General features: G+C 49.5%; 1 protein-coding gene across 1 annotated transcript; it reads right to left on the bottom strand.

Moving 5' to 3' along the window:
* Positions 1-13,255: 13,255 nt before the first annotated feature.
* DUSP7 (dual specificity phosphatase 7) lies at positions 13,256-21,457 on the bottom strand. Its single transcript, XM_059856320.1, has 3 exons — positions 20,838-21,457; positions 18,143-18,571; positions 13,256-15,651 (listed from the first exon to the last, which is right to left on the bottom strand). Exons 1-3 carry the CDS (start codon positions 21,247-21,249, stop codon positions 15,344-15,346), a joined length of 1,149 nt encoding a protein of 382 aa, XP_059712303.1. The 5' UTR covers positions 21,250-21,457; the 3' UTR covers positions 13,256-15,343.
* Between the last annotated feature and the right edge of the window lie 1,759 nt (positions 21,458-23,216).

Consider the following 23,216-nt stretch of genomic DNA (forward strand, 5'->3'; position numbering starts at 1 on the left):
TTTTCCCAGTAAAACAATAAAAATAGATATTTTTATTTTCATAAACTATCAATACTGAGCTTAAATGAACATTTTGCCCGTTTGCAGTTCGACATTGGAGCTACGTGTAAAACTTGGAGCCAAATGCTCATCAAATGATTGAGCTCCTTTGTCAGTTAACAAAGGAACCACTTCAGTTTTGATGATTCTACTCATTGTGTTCGATTACTCAGTTTAAATATATTTCAGCTAATGGACAATTCACCAGTTTTTGGTTGCCCAAATCACGTGGTGACTTCACAACATAAGACCACATATTAAATTTGGATTCCAAGAGGAGACAGCCTAAAGAGGCTTGCTTTTCTAGACACTGTTTATGGGCTGCCTAACCACTGGTTTGTGGGACCCTTCCATGGTCACTTTTTAAAATCTAGGCCAGAATTCTCTTTTCTTTTTTAAACTGAAAGTTCTGCAAAGGTTACCAAATTACAGACTCTTTCCAGTGACACTGCTGAGAATAAACTATCAACATTCCCATGAAGCTCTTAAATTTAAAGTGGTGCATACACAGCCGGAAGCCCTTCGAGCTGCTTTCCTTTGAATCCTCCTGAGCTGTTTTTTTCCCTGAAGGCTTCATTGAGATTTACTGGACATAAATAAAAAAGTTCAACATTTCCTTTTGCAGTACATCACATCAATTGATACTTGACTCACAGACCTTCCAGGCCGAGAAGGTTTTGCATTCTTTAAGGACTGTGTCTCCGAAATGAAGCTTTTTTTGGTATATTTTCCTGTTTATGCTTACATTGTGTTGCAGTTGTAGTTTGCCTTTTTTGTTTCCACGCACAGCAAGAAGTAATTTCAATTAACATATAACAGATTCCTGTAAATATTCTCTACTTGGGGAAAGTAAACAGGAGGTTTATGGAGCAGTGGAAGAATTAAAAAAAAAAAAAGAAAAACAGAATAAGGGTTATAAAGACAAAAAGTAAACCGGCTAAGCAGCTTCTTAAAAATCCTTTGCACAGAAGACACCTGTCTTCCAGCAGGCACAGGAGAAGCAGTGGCATGAAAAAGCAGAAGGGGATATACTGAGACACAACAGCAACTCAAGAGTGTGTGAAAAGCCATTGGCTTTTATCAGAAAGGCACACCAACAGCAGAACCACCCATTCCTCTCCATCCGTGTCTGCAGGAAACATGATAAAAACCTTCACCAAAATATAAATAAGGAGTCAGGACTTGCCAGCTTGTTATTTTTTCTGACAGACATGCCACAGGGGTGCTGCCCGGGATCATGTGCCTGCTGACTGGGGCACTAGAGATAATAGAGGGCAAAGATGGTGCCCACCCTAAACTGGCTCTCACTGCTTATTCTGGAGCTACGCACCTGAAGTCTTGTTTAGAGCCAGGAAGGAGGAAGACAGACTGGAGGCAGGCTTTGCTCTCCATTCAAAGCTTTGCTCTGCTCACCAGGAGCATCTGAATGGAGGCAATTGAAAGTGGTTCTCTGCTTTTTGGTGTTGTTTGTTGATCTATATTCTTGTCCACAGTCTCTAGTAATGGAGCACACAGCAAAACTTCTCACTTTTCCCACTCTGTTCTTCCGAACACCAGTTCACCCAAGCCCCAACACTGAGTGCTCAGCCAGGAAAGGCTGAAAAAGCAGAGGGGAATATACTCTGCTCTTCCAAACACCAGTTCACCCAAGCCCCAGCACTGAGTGCTCAGCCAGGAAAGGCCTCTACTTTTAGGAAACTGATTACTTCCACCAAAGCTGCCTTAGTAGCAAGTTTAGTGAATGAAGAGTGCCCTAAGGAGAAAGGAGACAAGTGAGAGTTTGGCACAGAACATCCACCCCGCCCTGCTCAATGAACACCTGTCCCTCCCAGGGCAGTGAAGAACATTCACCAAGGCTGCCCCAGAGCGGGATCTAGAAGTCAGCCTGTCTTCAAACCCCATCCCAAGATCCTCCTGTGTGCTCCCCACTCCCCCTGGCCAAGTCTTCTCCAGGGCTTCCCACAGGGCAGGATGCTGCTGTCTGCATTATTCCAGGGAGCACCTTTCCAGGTGAGGATCAGGACTCCAGCAGTTTGGTACTCTGGCCTGACACCTTACTCCTATGCTCAGAGGAGGCCTTGGAGAGGAAGGCTGAACCATGAGGTCATGGTTTGTTAAAAGCTCAGAGTTCAGTCTTTCTGCTGGTGGCTTGGTCCAGCCTGTTCACAGCCAGTGCAGCACATCCCTTTCCATCTGTCCCCCACCTGGCTGAGCACCCTGTGGGTGGTATGCTCCTTCCACAGCCAGCAGCACAGGGACTCCCCTTCCTGCAGCCTACCAGATCCCAACAGCACACACAAAATAAGAATTCTTGAATCTTCTTCCTGCAGCAAGCCTCAACTCTCACTCCAGTTCTTCCACCTTCCTGAAATCCAGTGCCATGCCAGGTGACTCAGGGCTCTGCAGAAATGTTGATCCCTTCAGCCTCACAGCTCTTCACTGCAGGCTTTGACCTGTAAGGGGAGAAATACCACACAGCAGCACCTGCTCAGCAAAGCATCAACATTCCAACAACCACACTGCAGAAGGACTGAGGGAGAAAACCAACGACAAAGGCAGGCTTTGAGCTGTGAGAAGGAGTGGAGCACCTGGCAAGGACTGACAGCAAGAAGCAGTGAACTCAGTGACCAGGCTCAGCATTTCAGCAGTGACCATGGAGAGCCACAGTTGATGTTTCCAGACTTGACTAGTGACCAGGCAGTATTAAAGCACCACTTATATAATTAGAAGGTTAATAGATGTTACAAGCACGTTACCAGGTGTTGTGACTTACTGGAAGCACATCCCAGAAGATAGCAGAAGCAATTATACTCTGCTCAATATTCAGCTGTATCAATCACCTGTAGGCACTACTTAGCAACTCTTTATGAAAGGAAACTTAACACAAAGATGATCTGCTGGGCCGACATCACTGTGTATGTCCTCTGAGCCAGCCCTGCTCCCCAACAGAGTTTATCTCAAACATAGCCCAAAAAAGAAAACCAGCCATCAGAGTCAAACTGTGCACTGTCTGTAATGAAGTAGAACCCTTGGATGACATAACCTGCTATGGTGGAGAGAAAACAACAGAGCCAGCCACCTGAGGAACAACTGGGAGTTCACATGGCAGAACATGGTTGTTCTACTGACTTTCAGGCAAAAATCAATTCTCCTGGGAGAACCAGTAACAATAGAAAGTGGGAAATTAAGATACAGGTGGTGTATAAATAGCTAAAAATGCCTTGTCCTTACTCATAGAGGAAGCATGGGACAAGGAACTACTCTATCACTTGTCTTAGGTCAAACTTTGCAAGATCTTCTGTACAAGCTGGACTACCCAAAAGGGACTGGAAGTTTCTAGGAAGCAGCAGGGGTTTTTACATCACTGTAGCTTCACAAACCTGGTCCAAGACAAGGAGGCCTATAAAGCTTCTGAGGGAAGAAGCAGTGATCAGCCCAGAGCTGGGCAACAAATAAAACACCATCACCACACACCCTGTGAGCAGGACACAGAGAGTGAAAAGCCAAACAAGTCCAAACCTGCAAGGGCATGACGGCATTTTTCAGGAACTTGCAACACCACCTTCAGGGTGGGGATGAGCAGCCAGTGTCCACACCTTGCACTGTAGTCATTCACATGAGATCATGCTGGAACACCTGCTGCACATGAATATGCAGTTAGGGACCCTCACAACCCCCACAGAGGCAATTCACTTCTCACAAACAGGCACCAGCTCTCACCCTGCTTGCCAACAAAACACACAGAGGCATCATAGGTTCTGTGCGTGGTGCTGGGATGTGGATAGGACAGGCAGGAGGCAGCTCTTCAGTTTAACAGGCTGTTTAAAAAGTTCATAAAAGCAACTGTTTGTAGAGAACTCCCCCACCACAAACAGCTTCAGCACACTCCACCCAGCCCACATGAAAGGTGAGCATGAGGGACAGGCCAAGCCTCTGACTGGTCCAGGCTCCAGCTCTGGATCTAGGAAGGGGAAAGAAACACCCCACCCCAATAACCCACTTACACTAGAAGAAAAGATCTGTGGGCTTCTGCATTTTCAGCAATGCCATGCAACTTTAAATACCCAATGGGTATATTAGCATGTCTGCTTTGGGAAGAAAATCATACAGCCCTTTTCTTCTCCTTATTTAGTGTCTTATTCAAATAAAATCTGGAAATTAAACACTCAATCCATGCACTGCATCTTGAATCAGTATACAAATGACAAAAATTGCTTTTAAAAACGCCTTTCCCTGGTTGTTTGGTTTTTGTTTTGTTTTTTTTTTTCTCAGGCTATTCCTCTTCTGGTAACACAAAGCAGAATCTGTCTCTTCCCCTCTGCTGAAGCTGACATCAAACAGCAACTTCACATCACAAGTTACAATTCAGGCTACTCCTGGAAAAAGATGTTCCTTTCCTAACTAAATGCTAAAGCTCTCCTGGCATTTCTCTTCCTATTGTCTGTATTCAACCCTGTATTTATAAGATTAACCTCAAATTAGGACAGTTTCCTCATTCTTTCTTCACTCTTACTACAGCCTGGCTCCTGGGAATCTGATCCTATCTTCCACAGAGGATCCTCCCTGTTGATAGGAAATATCTAGTGTATGGGCAGGAAGCGCCAGCAGAGGATAATGAGGATTAAGAGAGAGTCCTTGTTAGGACTTATCACCACAGCAGATCAGGAGACTCAGTGGGCCATTTGATCAACAGGAACATTAGGAACTGTCTCACACTCCCACACAGTGTCTCGCCCCACTGTGGTGTGTGTTAAAGTAGCACACAAGGGCTTTGAGGGCAGGATGAGTCGGCCTGACACATCCAGCTACTTCCACATCATCCAGTTCTCTTTTACCAGAAGCACAGTACTTTAGGAGTGATGGGAGAGGATGGGTTTAAGAAAGCATATCCTTTTGGAGCTGGCTTTCTGCCCAGAGGTTTCTCAGAGGATACAAGAGGCAGATCTGTTGACCCAGGCAATGGCTTTCCATCACCTAATGATTCTGTCCATTTCAGAGTGACTGGTCCTGGTGAAGAACAAGATGCTTCTGTTGGTACAAAGACCTTCTCGTTGCTTGGGCTGTCTGTCTGCAATGTCCATTTGATATCAGATGTACAACAGCCTCAGGAGTCTTCTCCGCCAGCAGCTCTCCTTACTGAGAGAGCACAGTATCTGCAAGCTCCACAAAAGCCCTTCACATACACACAATCACAGAGTGCCACACAGCTTATTCTACGACAGAAATTTTTTTGAAAAGCAGAAGAATCACAGCCACTAACTATTGTTGAATCAATCTTCATCCTGCCCTGTTGTCCTGTTTTCTATGGTACTTCACAGCAGAACCAAGGGTAAGAACAGGCAATGCAGCTATGTAGCATGCAACTATGTTACATTACTAATTCTTGCCCAGGCTCCAGCTCTTTGCTGGATGTGGGTATACTGTGATTGATATTTAAAGATACTGTGTTGTATTGTAAATATCAATGCACAATATTGAAGATACTGTGTATTGATATTTAAAAGCACCCAATGGATTTCCCTTGCATTAGTTATTCTAATGCCCTCCAAACCCCCAAACGCTTTTGTTCACCACATATTCATACAATGCATTTATCCAGTTTGTTCTTAGCTCTTTTTCAAGAGGCTGTTTGGGGGTTTTTGACCATACTCAGAATCAAGCCTTGCTCCCACAGGACAGTTCATTGCACTTCTGAGACGTCCCTCCCTTGTGACATTATCCCGTTCTGAGATGAATTGCTTTGCTTTTCTCAGCATCATATGCTCCAACTCCACCACTCCATATTGCAAGGACTTCCTACAGCTATGCAGTGCAGCTTTTGGATTTTGCTACTCTGAATAGTCAACAGAAAACTTCATCTGCCATTTATTCCTATTTTTCATTAGCAGACACATTCAACAGTTTTGGCTCTTCACAGGCCCTTGTTGTATCTGACTGATGTCAATCCTCTACTGGGAAAGCTGGTCGCTCACCTCTCTGTCTTTATTTCTCATCTTTTGACTTATTATTTGCTCAATAGGGACCCTCTAATGAGAGCACAACAGGACCTCTGGCCATGGTTCAGCCATTCATGGAGTATCTTGAAAAAAACCTATTTTCTCATCTGGTCTCTCAGCCCAACTCCTCATCTTCCAGGCTGCAGTAATGTTCTCCAGGAAGGCTCCCAGTTGTGTCAGGGAGGAAAGGAGAAGAGCTGCAGCCCAGGCACAGCACAGCTGTTAACACCAGGGCCCACACAAGGCAATGGAGCAGCCAGGCAAGGAGGCTGAGCTCCTCTGGCTGAGCATCCTCACCTCTGCTGAGCCCAGCCTAAGACAGACCACTGCAAGAAATTTATGGAGTTCAATTTCTTTTTCCTGGGGGGAGCTTGAACTGGTCCCCACAGAAGCACTACCAGGACTTCCTCCTGCAATGCCCAGGGGCAGCCACAAAGAGAAGGGTCATTAGTCAGCAACCCAACTTGTTCCCAAAGCCTGGAAAACATCTAGAGAGAGAAAAAAATGTGGGTTTTCCTATTATCCCCCTCACTGGATATTATTCCATAACCTATGGAGATGACTTTTTCCTCCTAGTAACAACCTCCCATCCTGCCACCCATCCCCAGCTCCTCCCCAGATTGTCCCTGTGGATTTCATTCTTCATTTCCCAGCCACACCATGCTTTGGCAAAGGGTGCCTTCAGCCTGCTCCACCCCAGAGCTCCCTGTGTTCCAGCATCCAGAGAACAAGCCTCAGGAAAAGCACCTTCCTCTTCTTTCACAGGGAGAGGCCGATTGCTTCAGATAATGGCATTAAGTGAACACGTCGGACACTGAGCAGCACGATTAGTTCCCACAAAGACTGGGCAGTAATGAGAGTGGTTAAAGACAGGTAATGAGTGGGTGGCACCTGTCAGCTTCATAATGTAGATTATAATTTGTTTATTACTCTTGCTGCTGCTTTCGCTGCTGTTGGAATGCAATTAATTAATAGCACCAGTGAGCCCTGCCGAGTATCTGTCATCCCTGACCTACAAACATCCCTGGGCTGCCACTGCACAAGCAGTAGCACTGGGTATGTGATGGCATCACACAGATAGCAGGAAGGATCCCACAGGTTGAGGAGAAAAGTTAAGCATTTAATAGACAAACCCAAATGCTTCCCCACAAGGAACAGGCTTACAGAAATTCTGGAGACTCAAGAACCATCATTCAGAGATTTGTTGACTGGAAACTGAAAGCATTGATTCTGTGTCAGGAGTGCACACTTGCAAACGGCAGGTTCAAACTTGACTGACTTTGTTTTATTAAAAATACCAATATTTTTAAGCCTTGCTTCATGCAAGGCTTGAAGGAAGGAGAGAGGTTCGTGCACCTCTCTCCACTTTTACTAGATTTAAAACTAGACTGGAAATTTCTCTAAGTTGCCTGAGCAGCTGGCAACACAGGAAAGTAACAAGGCTGCTGTGGGCTGTTTCAGGTCCAGGGGTTTTGCAGATCCCCCTTATTTTAACCCCCATCAGTGTGGCACTCCTCAACACCAGTGCCTTCAGCATATCCTGCTGCAGGACCCACAGGATGGAGGCAGCCAGGGTGAGCTGAGAGCCTCAGCCTCACTAACTTTCAATAACAGCTCCCTCCCCAAACCACTTAAATCCTTCCCCTTGCAAAGAAAATCACACCACAGGGACATAAATAAAAACCAGCGGTGAACTTCAGCACTGAACTGCCCTATCAGTGCATGTTTGGGCACAAGCTAATGCCCACTGAAGTCAGCAGAAGTTTGGAAAGACAAAACACCTCCCACACAAGGGAGAGACAGAGGAAGCAGTCAGAGCTGCCAGGCAGATAAGCTGCCTGTCAGAACAGGCTTGGACTGTCCTAGCAGGAAGATGTCCAATAAGAGGGAAAGCTATTTGGGGAATGAATGAATAGCGAAGCTTCTTGTTTAAAAAAAAAAAAAAAAAAGACAAAAAAACACACCAAAAACCTAAACCAAAAAATAACCAAAAAAACAACCCACAAGACTTTCCCAAACATTTCTTGCTCTCAGCTTTCTGCCAAGAGGATGCAAGGCCAAGACATGCAGGAGCCTGCCTGGACCTCTAGCACAGGATCACTCAAAGAAAACAGCTGGAATGGGGGCAGAGGGAAGGCGAAGAATGGCAGAGAGGACACAGAGATGGAGCTGACAGCGGAGCTGATCTTAATTCTGTCAGAGGAGAGGGCAGCTTTCTGCAGGCTCAGCACCCTGAATCCCATCAAACTCTCCTCCAGCACCTTGCCTGGCAGAGCTCTGAGAGGATCCTGCCAGGACCACTGCCTGCTCCAAGCAGCAGGGAATCAGCCACCCAGGGAGAGGAAATGGCAAATTTAGAGTAAGACCCAAACAAATTGCACAACTTGGGACAGGACTGTAAATCTTTCACCAGGTATTGAGCACTTCACTGCCAGGATAAATGCACGGGGAAATGATGGGCTCAATTCAGAGCCACACTGGCAAAAGGAAGGAGAGTGCTAATCCCTCTAACTGCACCCCCTCATACATAATTCAATTCAAAATCTCCCATACAGAAAAATGCTGTGCTTTTAGGATGCAATCAAACCTCAGAGCTCAGTTTCCCCTGGGACAGTGCTTTCACTAATGCCAGATCAGTGACCACAGTCTCACCAACACACCAGTCTGCTCCCTTCCATTTTTTGCAGGGCTTATCACAACAATTCACCTCCTGGAAGAAAGCAAGGCAAAACCACAAACTGGAGCAGTTCTTTACAAGAAAATGAAATAAAATAGAAGAAAAAGACAACACAGACCAGAAACAAAGAGTAAATTTCATGAAAGCAAAACCCCAAATCATGAAAAAATCTGCCCCGGAGGCAGTGATGGGAGATGAGAAGAGCAGAATGCCTGATTGCAGAGACTTTCAAAATAAAGCATTGAAAAACCCAGCAAATGGCTTTACATAAGCCAGATGTTTCTCTAGTGAAAGAAAGCTGGAAAATAAATCTGTCTGGATTCCCCTTTTTCCCCAGTCTTGGGTCCTTCATCAGACATTTCTTAGAGCCCTGCATGCTCTTGGTCCCTTGTACCACTGAGCAGCACAGAAGTGGTACACGTATCCCCTCCAAACCTCCCCATAGCACAGCAGGTCTCCATTTCCAACACGTCCCACTGTCTCTGAGAGAAATCCAGGGTTCCCTTCTCATACGGAACGACCACAGCTTCGAAGGAGGCACTGCCATGTGAGATCACCTCAACTCCCAACCATTTGAAGAAACAGAAGGAAAAACCAGGGGTAGGAAATAAGGATAATGCAGAACAAGAGCAATTTCAGTGATGAGCACAATTGGAGGGGGAGAAAGAAAGGCCAACAAAGTGCTGGCGGTCTCGCCTTGCACCAGGAAGACAAGGGGGATCTGCACTGCCCCAGCACCAAGGGGTCCACACAGCCCATGGAGGTCAGGTCCCAGAAGTCCAGGGCCAGCCAGCCAGCCCAGGCAGCTGCTCCTGCTGCAGGAGTCATTCCCAACCCATAATTAACCCCAATCCTTGACAAAGGCACCAAAGCTGAACCACGGCCCTGACCCAGCTCCCACCCCAAACACATGGTGGCACAGCACAGCAGGGCACCACAGACGCTTCAGGGAGGAGCCCAGAGACTCCAGAAACTTGCAGTTCCTTCATGAGCAGCTCCCAGTCTCTCACAGCGGTGCCACTTCCATCGCAGGCTGAGGGATTTGGCTGGCTCAGAGCCTTCCTCCCTGGGCTCTTCATCCTCCACAGGACCCAGACACTGTGATGGCCTCGAGCTTTTCAGGCCTTCCAAGGCCACCAGTCAGGGTCCCCTCAGGTGGCACCTGACATGTCACAGCATCTAGCGGGGAGGCAGAACCCCAAGTGTCTGCCACTGCCCACGCTGGGGACAGCTGTCCTGAGGCTGGACACCGACCGCTGCCTGCCTCATGGTTTCCCCCTCATGGTTTCCGGCCTCATGGTTTCCCACCTCACGGTTTCCCCCCTCACAGTTTCCCCCCCTCACTGTTTCCCCCCGCACGGTTTCCCCCTCACTGTTTGCCCCCTCACGATTTCCCCTTTCATGGTTTCCCCCTCATGGTTTCCCTCCTCACATTTCCCACCTCATGGTTTCCCTCCTGACGGTTTCCCCTTCAGTTTCCCCCTCATGTTTCCCGCCTCACGGTTTCCCTCCTGATGGTTTCCCCCCTCACAGTTTCCCGCCTCACGATTTCCCACCTCACGGTTTCCCCCCTCACTGTTTGCCCCCTCACGATTTCCCCTTTCATGGTTTCTCCCCTCATGGTTTCCCTCCTCACATTTCCCGCCTCATGGTTTCCCTCCTGACGGTTTCCCCTTCACGGTTTCCCCCTCACGATTCCCGCCAGTTTGAGGCAGTTCCCACCCAGAGGCCACAGAGGCAGCTGTCGGACCTGAGCGTGGCCCCCAGAGAGCAGCCACGTTTGGGACTGACACACCTGTCAGGTGCGGCAGCGGGGAGCCCGGGCCTGTTGGTGATACAGCAAGAGGCCAGAGGACAACGCCACTAAAGAGAGGAACTGTGCAGCTTGAGTAAAGGAACTCGTAGGAACAGGACGTGGAGGCTGGATGGGACTCCCTGGAGCTGCTGTTCCTGGTGAACAATCTCCCAGACACCTTCTCACCACTTTTAGAGAGACAGATTTGAGGAAGCATGGGAGCAAATGGCACAAAATCCAGAAGCAATCCCATTTTCATAGACATTCTGAGCAGCCCAGAGCACGACTATCACAGCCTGTGCCAGTAAATACAGGGATGTGTTTATTAGCTGTACTACTTGCGTGCCTTTACAACACTGCGAATAGCCTGATTTCCTCACATAAAGGATAATACAAGAATGTAACAGCCCACAAATAACCTGGTTACCTTGGAAATGTGAGCACCCAAACTCAGATGGTAGCAGGAAGCGTCTGCTTTTCCATGTGCATCTCTGGGTGTCGCAACAGCAGGCAAGTGCAGAGCTGCAAAGGTTGACTTGCATCATGCTCAGGATGTGTTCGATGCCACACCAAGGGAAGGGTAGACACAAGCAAGAGCAAAACACTACAAGTAACCACAAAGACCCTTCCCTGAGCTTGTGTCCTGCTCACAGGGCTCCTGATGCTGGGCTTCCAGTGGGGAATTGCAGAAGCTTAGCTTTGTGCTTTTGTGCTTTTGCCATGACTTGAAATGGAGGGAGAATCTTTTTGAAAGCACCTGGGACCTGTGGTCGCTCTAACTGTTCAAATGAGTTGAGATAAAGTCATCCATGGGGGGAGAAAAAAAAAAAAGATAAATTCACACTCGTATCACCTGAGGGCTTGTGGCATCACGTGTGAAAACCAAGGGACAGGAGATCTCTCTGCCCAGGCAGGAGATTACTGGGTTTTGGAGAGTAGAACACTACAGAGCATCTTACAGACAGCTCGTCTGGAATCAATGGGTTAACTGAGGAGCTTCTCCCTGCTACGTGTGGGAAGCTCTATCTCCTTGCCAAATTCCACTGCTCTGAACATAACCAGCTTTCTCACTCAGCCTGTGCTCCTACGCTCAGCTAGTGCTCGTGCCTGCCTCTGCAAGGGAGTGTAGACAGACCCCACGCTCTCTTTTTTCCTCTGAAACTATTTCTCCAGCACTGCCCCTTGCCTGATGTCAGTTCTCTTCTCCTCACTGAATTTTAGGACATCAGGTCTCCAAGGAAACCCCTCTGAGATTTGTAAAACACTGATGGGCTGAAGACCAGCCAGGCTGCCTGCTCATTGCTGCTGAGGCCAGGCAGCTTGGGAAAAGCTCCAGTGCATCCTGTTTGCAAGTGGCAGGATGATTTTCAGACAAGTAATCTCCTTTGTTTGGCAACAGGGCTTCTGAGTGCCACAGTGCCAGGGCACTCACAGCATGACCCAGGATCAGGGATCAGGTCCCCAGGAGCTGCCTGGTGGCTCCCTGCACACCAGCTCTTCCTCCAAGGCCACAGCAAACAGCAGCTGTGCTGCTGCAGACAGCCACAACTCAGCTACCACACAAATGTGCTTACAATGCTAACTGCAAATATCCTGCTCCACACCTTAGCAGAAAAACCTGAGAGGAAATTAGATGGAAGCAAATACAGCCACACACCTGACAAGCTGTTCTGCAATCCTCCAGTGCACAGCCAGCCTCCAGCAGTTTCCTATCTTCCTCAAGAGCTACTCTACCATGTAATTACAAGGGAAAACCTAAAGGTCTTCTTTCCCCTGCAAACCGGGTAGATTTTTGTTTGTTTAGCCACAAACAGGTCTCCAAATCAATATATAGATTCCCATCATGGAGTCCAGGAGTAAACAAACTCATGCACACACTCACTTGGCTCCTGCTTCAACCTCTACCTCCCCTCTGCACCCACTAGCCTGAGCTGCTTCTGGAATAAAACTACCTTTTGTGCTCAGACCCTAGGATCAGAAAAAGATGACACATACTGTGAGGGACTGCACAATTGAATAGTCATTTAATTTCTTGCCATTCAGGTTAAAACAAGGAATGCTGGGGGGATCTCATTCCTGCCAAGCTACAGGCATAGTCACAGGGAGCCACAGCCCCCTTAGATAGGCTGCACTCAGATGTTTAGAGCCATGTTTCACCCTAAAGCATCCTCGTCAGCCTCTCCAGAATTCCCACAAACCATGCAGGGAGCACAGTGGGACACAGTACAGCCCAAGTGCAACACACAGAGCACACCCTTCCCCAGGGATGCAGGAAGAGCTCCAGCTCTCCAAGAGCCCCAGGATAACCCATCAGGTAGTTGCCCACAAGCCCCTGACTTCTTGCTTTCCTACCAAAATAAAGTCTGCTACACAACAGTTGCAGGCAAGGCCTTGCAATGCCTTTGTAGGCCAGGCTTAAACAGCGAACAAAAGTGTCTTTAGTTTATCTATTTATTTTTGGCACAGAGGAATGGCTGGGGTCAAAGCCAGTCCCATTCTCAAGCTGTTCTTTGTTCTCCAGTTTATCCAATACCCCCTATCCCTCTCCTCGCCCGCCCACCTCCCCCGCTCCATTTTACCACAGGTCTTAAAAATTAAGCTGTGCATGAAACCAAACACCACACTTGAACACAGCCCAGCAAATGCTCTCCATGGTCCCAGAAGGATCCTAATCGACCATAAAAAATGGATAAGAGCAGCGTGCCCTTATATGGGCAGAGGCTAGACAAGGATCTGACACAAACATCATTTTTAAAGAAAAAATAATATTTATTTGCAATATAAACAAAGTCCCAATATTGGATCAGTATATATAGGGTCACTAATTTTCCTTCATAACTCAGAAAGCAGAACCATTCCTCACTAACAAGCTCTCATTTGTACTAATCAGAAGATGCATCTTATTTTTTTTTTCCTTTAAAGAATAAAGACCACTAACAGCACAGGAAGCCTTTACAAACCAGCTTAGCTGTAATGCAATAGAGATGCACTGTCAAAAAATCCCTGAAAAAATAAATTCCTCCATGAGGTAAGATGCAATTAGGATATTCTCAATTTTCTCACTCACAACCGTACACCCATTCTCCCTTCCAATGACCCACAATCCCAACATTGTGGCAAACAAAACCCAACAAACAAACAAAAAACAACCAGAAAACAAGAAACAGAAGCTCATTCCAACATTCTGATAACATCTTTAACAAAAAACAGTTTCAGGATGTGACAGCGTCAAACATTCCTCCAGATGGAGTTTTTTTTTAATAATTTTTTATTTTTCTTGAAAAAAGTACAAAAAACTGGATATTTAGAAAAAAATCCGTGGCTTTTTTTTTTTTTCTCCACTTACATGAGAGTTAAAGTGGACAGGGAGGGGGGAGAAAGGAGGGACTACATTGCAGCCAATAAAGAAATCTCTAAATCCGTTCTGCCCTCCTCCCAGAAATTATTACCACTTCCTCCCCTCCCAGCTTGGTAAAAGGAGTTTGCCAAACACTAGCCAGAAATACATACAAGTCTTCTCAGAATAGAAGGCACGGCATAAAGTTATTCGAAAGAGGAAGAAAAAAAATCAGAACCTCTGTTGAAAGCTCCAATCATCTCAGAATTTGCCAGTTAATATATATATTCATATATATATATATATATATATATAAAAAATTCTCTGTTACAATGCTCTCCTCATCATTTCCACACCTCTTCACTCCCCTCACGCGCTCCGTGCGTGACGATTGAGTCCCGTCCCGCCACACAATCCTCGCTCTGCTCCAGGCACTCGCTGCATTCCCCCTCCACCCCGCACACGTGGGAAAGAATCCAGTGTGCACAAGAAACGCCAGCACTGCAACTACCTCCTGGACTCGGGAAGCTGGAATGGTTTCGGGCCAGCTGGATGACGTTAAATCAGTCAACAGGCAGCAGAGAATGAAGCCGGGCTCAGACATGCTTCTACCAACTCTGGAGGCTACGAGAGTTTTACCTCTGGCAATAGCAAACAGTGTTTTTGGCAGGGGTGGCATTAAAAAAAAGCTTGCGGCTTAGTCACCTTGGCTGAATCAGTGCAGAGTTTGTGATTGTGAGTGCAGGAGTGGTGAAGGGGTTGCGTTTAAGCCCAACTGGCCTTCACACATAACAAAGCTTCCTACCAGATGCTAACAACAACAGCAGCAGCATGTATCTCTCTCTGGAGTACCCAGTAATATGCCAGGACATACCAAGGCTTCACAAAGTGTGCAAAATGCATTTGGTCAATATAAACATTTGATTAAAAAAAATAATAAATGATCAAACAAGAAACAGAATAAAATACTGGTTTTGCAACCTGGTCTGTACAAACAGTCAAGAACTTACATATCTAAAAAGAGTTTGAACCCAAAGCTCGAGTAAGATCTACCTTTTCTTATTTTTTTTTTTTAATCAAAAAAAGTAAACTTGGGTTTTAAAACAGTCTTGGCCCAACACCTTTTGTTCAAGGTTTCCAAGTGCATAAATCTCCTCATTTTCCACAGCAAGCTAACCCCCGGCAGCTCTTCACACGTGTGCGTGTTCTGACAGTCTCAATGGACCCAGGAAAGCGGTTATTGCCGGTGACAGCTGCGTCCGAAACGCTGTAACATCGCCCCTGGTAAATAACCCCCTGTAAAAACACTACCTCTTCAAACCACTTGGATCAGGATACTTAGTGAGCGGCATTAGCCTTCCTAAAGCAGCAACCAGGCACCTCTGCCCAGAGAAGCTACTCATCTCAGAGCTGCCTGGCTAGACAGATATTTTCGTAAGAGTTGAAATACTCAAGAGAAGCGATTCGATGCTCAAGTTCCCGACCAGGCAGCGTCCTCTTCATGTGGACTCCAGAGTGTTCAGCTGGAACAGGTTGTGGTTGGTGGGGGTGGTGAAGTAGAGCTGTTCACTGGGTGAGCGGTTGTCACAGGGGCTGTTGAGTCCCAGAGTCCTCTCAAAGTCCAGGAGTTGCCCCATGAAATTAAAGTTTGGGGAAATGTTGGATTTTTTCCTTTTCACAAAGTCATAGGCATCGTTCAGGGACAAGTTGAGTTTTTGCATCAAGTAGGCGACAGTGACTGTTACGGACCGGCTGATGCCAGCGAGGCAGTGAACAAGGATCCCACACTTCTTGGAACGGGCCTCATCTGAAACAAGACAAGGGGAAGGGGGAGTCTATTATTCTGCACCAAAAACACATGGCTTTGGAGCAGGGCCAGGTGGCAGCTGCAAGTTCCCAGCACCACGATGACTGCCAGAACTAGATCCCCTGCCCCTGGTGACACCATCCCACGTCCTTTGGACACCCATATCTCCCCCCACAGGGCTCCTGAGATATTCCTGCTGCATGGCAAAGCTGCACATCCCCAGCAAGGCCAAGCACCTCATGTGCTTGAGAATTATCAATCAGGTCGATCAACACATCCCTTGCCTATGGAACACCAGTAGCCTCTACTCAAGAAAGTTGGAGTAACCCACAAGAGGCAGATGAAGCTGGAGACAGCAGCCCCAGGGAGATTGCTGGTGGCTGGGCACAGCACACCCACCTCAATTCCAACTAAACCAGGGAAGGCTGTGCACTCAGGGCAAGGCTGCAGCCCAGCACTACATGAGCTGTTCTCTTTTGCTGTTCCTGTCCTCCTACCACTAGAAAGTTACATGAATGCAGCCAATGCCAATTTAAGGGGAGTCTGAAGTGCAGGAACTTCCCTTATTGTGAAATTGTTCTTTAGGATCGACAGAAATGCACTTCACCACAAACAAACGCTTGTGTTGGCGGAGGCTCTCGGGATGAATGGTAGCGGGAAGCAGGAATGCAGGCTGGACCAAAAAATGGCGAGAGTACAGCAGCGAAATTTCCCCTCCCTTGCCACCAACTGAAAAGCACACACACACTCATTGTCTCTTGCACAGCCGGAACAGCGTGATCCCTTTATGAATTGACATCTCAGTGCTGAAAGAGGGACACGCCACTGAGAGCACTGAATGCACGCAAGTACCCAGCGCTGCTTCTACTTCTGAGCAGCCCTATTTGAAGTCAGTCATTTGACTGAGAGCTTGGCAGGGAGCAAAAAAGTGGCAGGAGAAAGAGGTTCTTCGGGCAAAGCCAGAGGTAAGAGACACTCTGGCAGCGTAAGCAGGGAAGGGCAAAGAAGAAGCAAGCAAAACAAAAATCCAGACCCAAGCCACAACAGGTTTTCTGCCCAGCCTCCAAAACTAGGCAAGAATTTCCAGCAGGGTGGGCAATCACCGCCCAGCACACCCAGCCCTCCCTCCAGGCTCTCCTGTTCAACATTTTTCCAGACATTTTTGCCTTTCATCTGACCTGCACAGCATTTCTTGGTGTTTGGTTTTAGAGTGAGGTAATCCTCCATTTCCTGTCATTAACTGGAAAGCACAAGCTTGGTGTTCACAGAGACATGGGCTGACTGGAGCAGACAGATCCCAAATGCCACATGTCAGCAGGGACACTGTACCTCACCCCTGACGTTTCACACCCTGCTCATGCAGATGGGACATCTGACAGGTCCCTGCTGCCATACTGAAGCAGCACCTTCTGACCACAGTTATGTTACTGGAGGGCAGAAGCTGGGGGCAAAGGAGAGTGTGTGGGAATCAGGGTTTCTGACAGCTGAAGAGCCAAGGATCTACCACTGCTCTGCCCCATTTCAGGCCTTATACAGCACAGCAAGCACAAGCTACAGGGTCTGAAATAGGCTGCACAGGCTTCGGTCTGCAGGCAAAGGTCCCCCTCTCCTTTACCTGTACAAGTGTTTGTAATCAGACACAGAGCCATAGGGCTTTCAATATTTAACAGTGATATTACTGCCTGTGCCATTCACCCCCATAAAACAGAGCTGATTAGGCTAATGACTATTGTGAGAAAACAGCACAGGTCAGCCTGAAAATGTACAGCCCTGTTCAGTGCAACATACACTTCCCACAGAATCAAAAGCAATTCTCAAAGTCAAGGCTGGCCTTAGAGATCTTCCTTCCTGAACCCCACCACCACCAGCTAAAACTGTTGCAGGGGCTGCCTACAGAGCAGTTTTTCCATCCAAACTCTGCAGCATAACTATAATCACTAACTCATTGTGTTGACACTTACCTTAGGAGAAGTATCCATACAAGGAGTTAGTTATGCTAGGGTGACTTACAGCAGGATCCCAACTAGACTAGCAAATCCCCTCGGGAAAAGAAAACACACATGCACATGCACTCCCTGATTTTGACCACATTTGGGGCTAAGGAATTGCTGGCACCAGTCACACTAAAGCAGCTCCCATCCCCAAGTAGGGCAGGCAAAGGTGCTCCCCACTGCCTGGGTTCAGCCATTTCACAGCAGTGCAAATCACCACACAGGGGCAAGAGGCAGCAGGGACAGTCCAACCACTTGCAGGTAGCTCAGCTGAGGTGCTGCAAGAGGGCTGAATTTTGGAAGGGGAGGCCTCCCTGAACTGAGCCAGGGTGAGATGCACCAGATGCGCCACCTCACAGCGTGACACTCGGCTGCTAAGCTGATGCTGTCCCCGGAGAGGTGAGGCTGCAGACAGCAGCAGCCCTGGGAAGCGGCACACCACAGGCACACCACATTCCCAAGCGGTGAGTATGAAAAGAGATGTTCTGCCAACTACCTACCAATGAAAGCAATGGCCTCAGGAAAGAACTGTGAGAGGTTCTGGCTCCAGTGATCTGAGATGGGGATCTGCTTGTACTTGAACTCTCCGTCATGCTCAAACATGTTTGGCAGGTTAGGAGTCACATTCAGGATGTATTTAATGCCGTATTTGCCCAGGACATCCAGGTTGGTGGAATCTTTGGCACAGCCCAGGTACAGGTAAGGTAAGATCTGGACTGGAAAGGCAGGCTGATTGTTCGGGATGGGGCTCCCATCCGACTCCGTGGCACTGCTGGGCTCCCTGTCGGATTCGCCATCCGAGCAGTCGGAACTTATCCGCAGCCCTCCCAGGCCAAGGACTGATGCTGGGGGAGAGTTGCTGGGTGAGGAGCTGTCAAGGTTTGTCTCGCAGTGCTCAGAATATTCAGTCTGAAATTTGTTAAAGCCACCTGGGAAGGGGGAAAGGAGAGAGAGAAGGGGAGAGGTAGAGAGAAAGAAAAAGATGTTTTAATCTTCAGAATAGGAAATCCTTCTACCTGTGAACATGTTACTCAGAAAGTATTTACCAGCAAGAAGTTGGTATCCCTTCAACTTCACAGCAAGAAAAGCATTTTCCTGCTCCCTTATCTTCCCTGGGCAAACTGATACTGAGCAAACGGGTCCCAGGAGAGCAAGGAGTGGTTCTTACAAAGTTCAATATCGCTTGTGAAAAATAGGGCCAAATCTCAACCACAAAAGAAACATCTACAAATAAAATCAATGCCAAGACACAATCTCGCCTTGCCAGCTTCTCAAAAATAAGGGTCTGGGGCCGTTTAGGCAAGAGCTATTACAGCTACTTGGAGAGAAAAGCATCCGTGTCTGAAAAGACAGATCAGGGACAACCACCACATACTCACCCCAGGCACTAAAACCCAACGAAATTATTCACCTCCAAGCAGGAAAAAAGACCCTAAGTTTTGCCACAGAGTGACCCTCACAATTATTTTATCACTACAAAATAGGTTTTGCAACAGAGCAGTGTCCCGGGTTTGTTCTTCACCCAAACCACAGCAGGAGCAAGAGGGATGGGACCCTTCACGTCTGCCCCTAAGACTTTTTCTCTGGCTCTTCAGCTCAGCTGCTTGGGAAGGAAGGCAGAGGCAGGGAAGCAAAAACCCCACCGATCTACCTCCTTTCCAGGCGGTATTAAAGCGGAGCTCAGCCATCGGGATCTGACACTGACAAATGGTTTAATTAGAAAGGGCTCCTGGAAACTTCGTTAGTGGGTTCGGCGGTTGTGGCGGGGTCACTGAGCAGGACAGACAGCTCCTGCCACATCCATTCATGAAAAAGGCTCGTCCTCGCCCTCCTCCTCCCCCCGCGCCGCCAGACAGCGCCGAGGAGCCATTTTGGAATTTTAATTAGAAACATTTCCCACCGAGGCTCTCGGAAAAAGGCAGAGAAAGGGGCTCAGCTCCTCCCCTGCCCATCGGGGAGAGCTGAGGAGTAACTTTAAAACTGCTCCTTCCTGCTGGGGATGAGGATGACGGGGAGAGAAGCGGGAATGCAAAGCGAAGCGGGAGCAACGGAGCCCATGGGGAAACCCCAAACCGGGATGGGATGATGGGATGGGAGACTCGCCCACGGGCAGGGGTCGGATGGTCGAGGAGGGAACGGGATCAACCCCTGTGCTGGCCCCTCACCATGTTTAGGAAGGAGGCGTGTGCGGGCTGCGCAGCCCCGAGTGCTTGTTCCCAAATACCTGACTGTTCCCCTACCGCCACACCCCGCCACCAGGGGCTTCCTCGGCTCCCCAAAAAGGGTCTATCAAGGAACAGCCGTGTTTTTTAAAGAGCCGCAAGTGGCAACTTTCTTGACCGCTCTCCCCCACGCACGCTCCCCCGCTCTCCTGTTATTCCTGCCTCAAAGCCGCCACCCAGCGACCGGACTGCGAGCATTGGGAGGATGGGAAGGGTCCCAGCAGCCCAGCTGCGGGCTTTGCTCAGCCCGCTGCGATCTATCAAAATGGCCAAAAAAACCTCAAAAAACCGAAGCTCCCAAAGCGCGGCCAGTCCTGGCGGAGGGACAGCTCCCCGCTCCCCATCGCCCTGTCCCGGGGGAACAGCCGGGCTGCCCTCTCCCAGACCGGCGGCACTGCCTGGCAAAGGGGGACGAAAACCCAAGCCAGGGCTTTTACGTTATGTGGGGAGGTAAGATAAAAATAGCAGAAGGGCTCTCTCTCTCCCACCCCCAAAATCCGGCCATTCCTCCCAGAGGGCTGGAGAGGAGCCTGGTGCCGGCGCGGGGAAGCCCCGAAAGGCTCCCTCCGGGGAACGGAGGCGAGGGGCGCCCGGCGCTGCCCAGCCGGGATCAGCTTGGGACGGGGCAGCGCTGGAGGGGCCGCGCCGGCGGCGGGGCTGGGGGGCTCCTCCCGCCGCTACAGGGGAGGCGACGCAGGAAGAAGCGGGGCGCTCCCGGCCGCTTCCAGCCTGCGACCATTTTGTGCGGGGGATTAAAGCGGGATGCAGAGAAGGGGAAAAAAAAACATTGAGAAAAACAGAAATAAATCAGGCAGAACGGATAAGGGAAGGAAGCAAAACGAGTCAGCCACCTCCGTCCGACCAGGGGATGGGTACCCAAGGGATGCAGCGGCCGGCCAGGGGCTGCGCAAGGGGACGCGGACAAGGGCTGCAGGAGCGGGACGGGGTTGGAGAGAGGGCGGGGGCACCTCACCTTTCAGGTAATAGGCTTTGCAGCCGTCATCGCGCAGCTTCTGGAGCAGGAGCCCCAGCACGGAGGTGGCAGCACCGCTGTCCTGCCAGTCGGCGGTGGCCTCGTCGTAGAGCAGCACCGTGTCGGCCTTGCAGCGCTTAACGAAGCGCTCCTTATCCTCGTGGTTGGGGATGATGGAGCGGATGGGCAAGTTGCCCTTCTTGAGGCGGCGCAGCATGAGCCCGGGGATGGCCAGGTTGATGGCCGTCTCGATGTGCGAGCTCTCGAAGAGCTCGTGGGGGCGGCAGTCGAGCAGCAGCAGCGAGCGGCCGCCGCCCGACTCCAGCTCCTCCTGCAGCCACTCCGCGCTCTTGCACGGCATCGCCGCAGCCATGGGCGCCCGCGGGGAGCTCCCCCAGACCTGCGTTTTCATGGGGCTCGGCAGCGGCGGCCGCCAGCGCCCGGCCCGCCGGCCACCCCCACGCGGCGTCCGGACGCGGCCCCGCTCCGCTGGGTCGGTCTTGCGCTGCGCCGGACACGGCTCCGCTCAGCACGGCCGCGGGTGCGCGGTGTCTGCGGCCCGGAGCGCGGCGGCCCCCGTTCTGCCCTACGCGCTGCGCCCCATGCCGGCGGCCTCAATTAAAGCGGCGCTTGGCCGGCGGCTCGGCGAGTCATGCCTCGGGAGGCGGGGCGGCGGCGGGGCCCCGCGGCTCAGCCCCGCCCGGCGCCGCGCCGCGTACACGCCGGCCCCGCCTCCGCAGAGCCCCGCCTCCCGCGCCCACACAGCCAATGAGGCGCGGCGCGGGGAGCGGGGCAGCCCAATATGGGCAGGGGCGGAGCCACGGCGGAGACAGAGCGCGGGAAGGGCGGCGGGGCGCCGGGCACGGCACGGCACGGCACGGCACCGGGAACCGGGAACCGGGAACCGGGAACCGGGAACCGGGAACCGGGAACCGGGAACCGGGAACCGGGCACGGCACGACATCCGGAACCGGGCACGGCATGGCCCGCCGGGGCTGACCCCGGGCCCTTCACCCGAGCGTGGGCTTAATAAAAAGGTCAGGCAGTGAAGTGACCCAGCCCGCGGGCCGGAGGGTGCGCAGGCCCGCATGGCTTCTGAGTGGGTCGTGCCCAGGTCTTTGGTCTTTGACAGGAACTCACAGTTCCAAACTCACATCGACTGAGACTCATTAAGCCTCAGCATTGCCTTTTGTTCTCAGAATGAACTACAACATAGATGTTTTTATCTGTGCATCCTTGTATATTTTTAGAGTATCTTCCCTGTTGGTATCCACTACTATAAATACAAACCTTTTGTGCTGCAACACTAACATTTCAAGACAGGAATGTAACTGGAGGCACCCTTTGGTTTCCTTCCATCTTTTACATTCCTTCTCATGTGAATCAGTCCTCTGGTACCAGAAGTTTTCCGTGCCTCATGCAAACTGTTCCTGTTACAAAATAGATTTGATCTTTCTCTTTATAATGAGCAGGATGACATTAAAAACGTGGTTCTGTATGAGCCACTTCTACTGCAGTCTATTTTCACCATGCAGGCAGTCAAACATTGGTGGATTGCTCAGAGAGGTTGTGCTATCTCCATCCTCGATTGATTTCAAGATTCAACTCAACACATCCCCAGGTAACCTGGCCTGCCCCCAGGGCTGACCCAGCTTTCAGCCAGACTGGAGCTCTGCTGTGGTCTCTTCTCTCCTGGGTTATCCTACAAGCCCCTGCTTTCCAAATTCTTGTAAGCATGAGTGGGAACAATTCCTTCTCCCCAGTCTGGGACAGATAAGCCATTCCATTTTTTTTCTCCCTAACTTTTCATCTCTTTAGCCTCTTAATATAAACTTTGTCAGCACACACTGTTTGAAGGGAAGAGGCAGGTCTGTTTCACCAGAAGATTTCCAGGCTCAACAACCTGACTAGGACTCCTCAAGTTTTTTCCCCAGCTGGCTGAATTTCAGCCAGAACTGGGCTGTACCTTGTGTAAGAGGAAAAATATTGCTCTTAAAACACTCCCCCACACGCAAACAAACACGTGCACAGAGTCTTAGTTGTAATGTTGTTGAGAACTGTGCTGTTCAAATGGCATTGTCTCTAGGCAGAACTTCAAATTGATTTGTATCTGAAGACACTTTTCTTCTGGTCAAAATCTGCTTTTCTCAAAGCTAAGATCTACTACTGAAACCATTTCAGAGCCACTGTCTCCTCTGTGGTCTTTTATAGACCCTTAACACAAGAAATATACCAAGAGGGCTGTATTCCTGTGCCTTTAGTACAAAAGCAGCACTTGGATGTGCAGGGGTCCCTGCCTCCTTTTAGTCTAATTCCTAAGGCTGGATCCTAATGAAAATACTGACTTAAGATAGCGTTTGAGCACACGCTTAACTTTGA

This window comes from Haemorhous mexicanus, chromosome 11 (assembly GCF_027477595.1).
Source record: "Haemorhous mexicanus isolate bHaeMex1 chromosome 11, bHaeMex1.pri, whole genome shotgun sequence".
Lineage (NCBI taxonomy): Eukaryota > Metazoa > Chordata > Aves > Passeriformes > Fringillidae > Haemorhous > Haemorhous mexicanus.

Excerpts from the sequence above, each read along its gene's own strand:
- DUSP7 (XM_059856320.1), bottom strand. The coding sequence starts at position 21,249 with ATGAAAACGCAGGTCTGGGGGAGCTCCCCGCGGGCGCCCATGGCTGCG. Across the intron at positions 18,572-20,837 it reads CAAAGCCTATTACCTGAAAG|GTGGCTTTAACAAATTTCAG; the intron begins GTGAGGTGCCCC and ends CCCCCTTCCCAG. Across the intron at positions 15,652-18,142 it reads TGAGGCCATTGCTTTCATTG|ATGAGGCCCGTTCCAAGAAG; the intron begins GTAGGTAGTTGG and ends GTCTTGTTTCAG.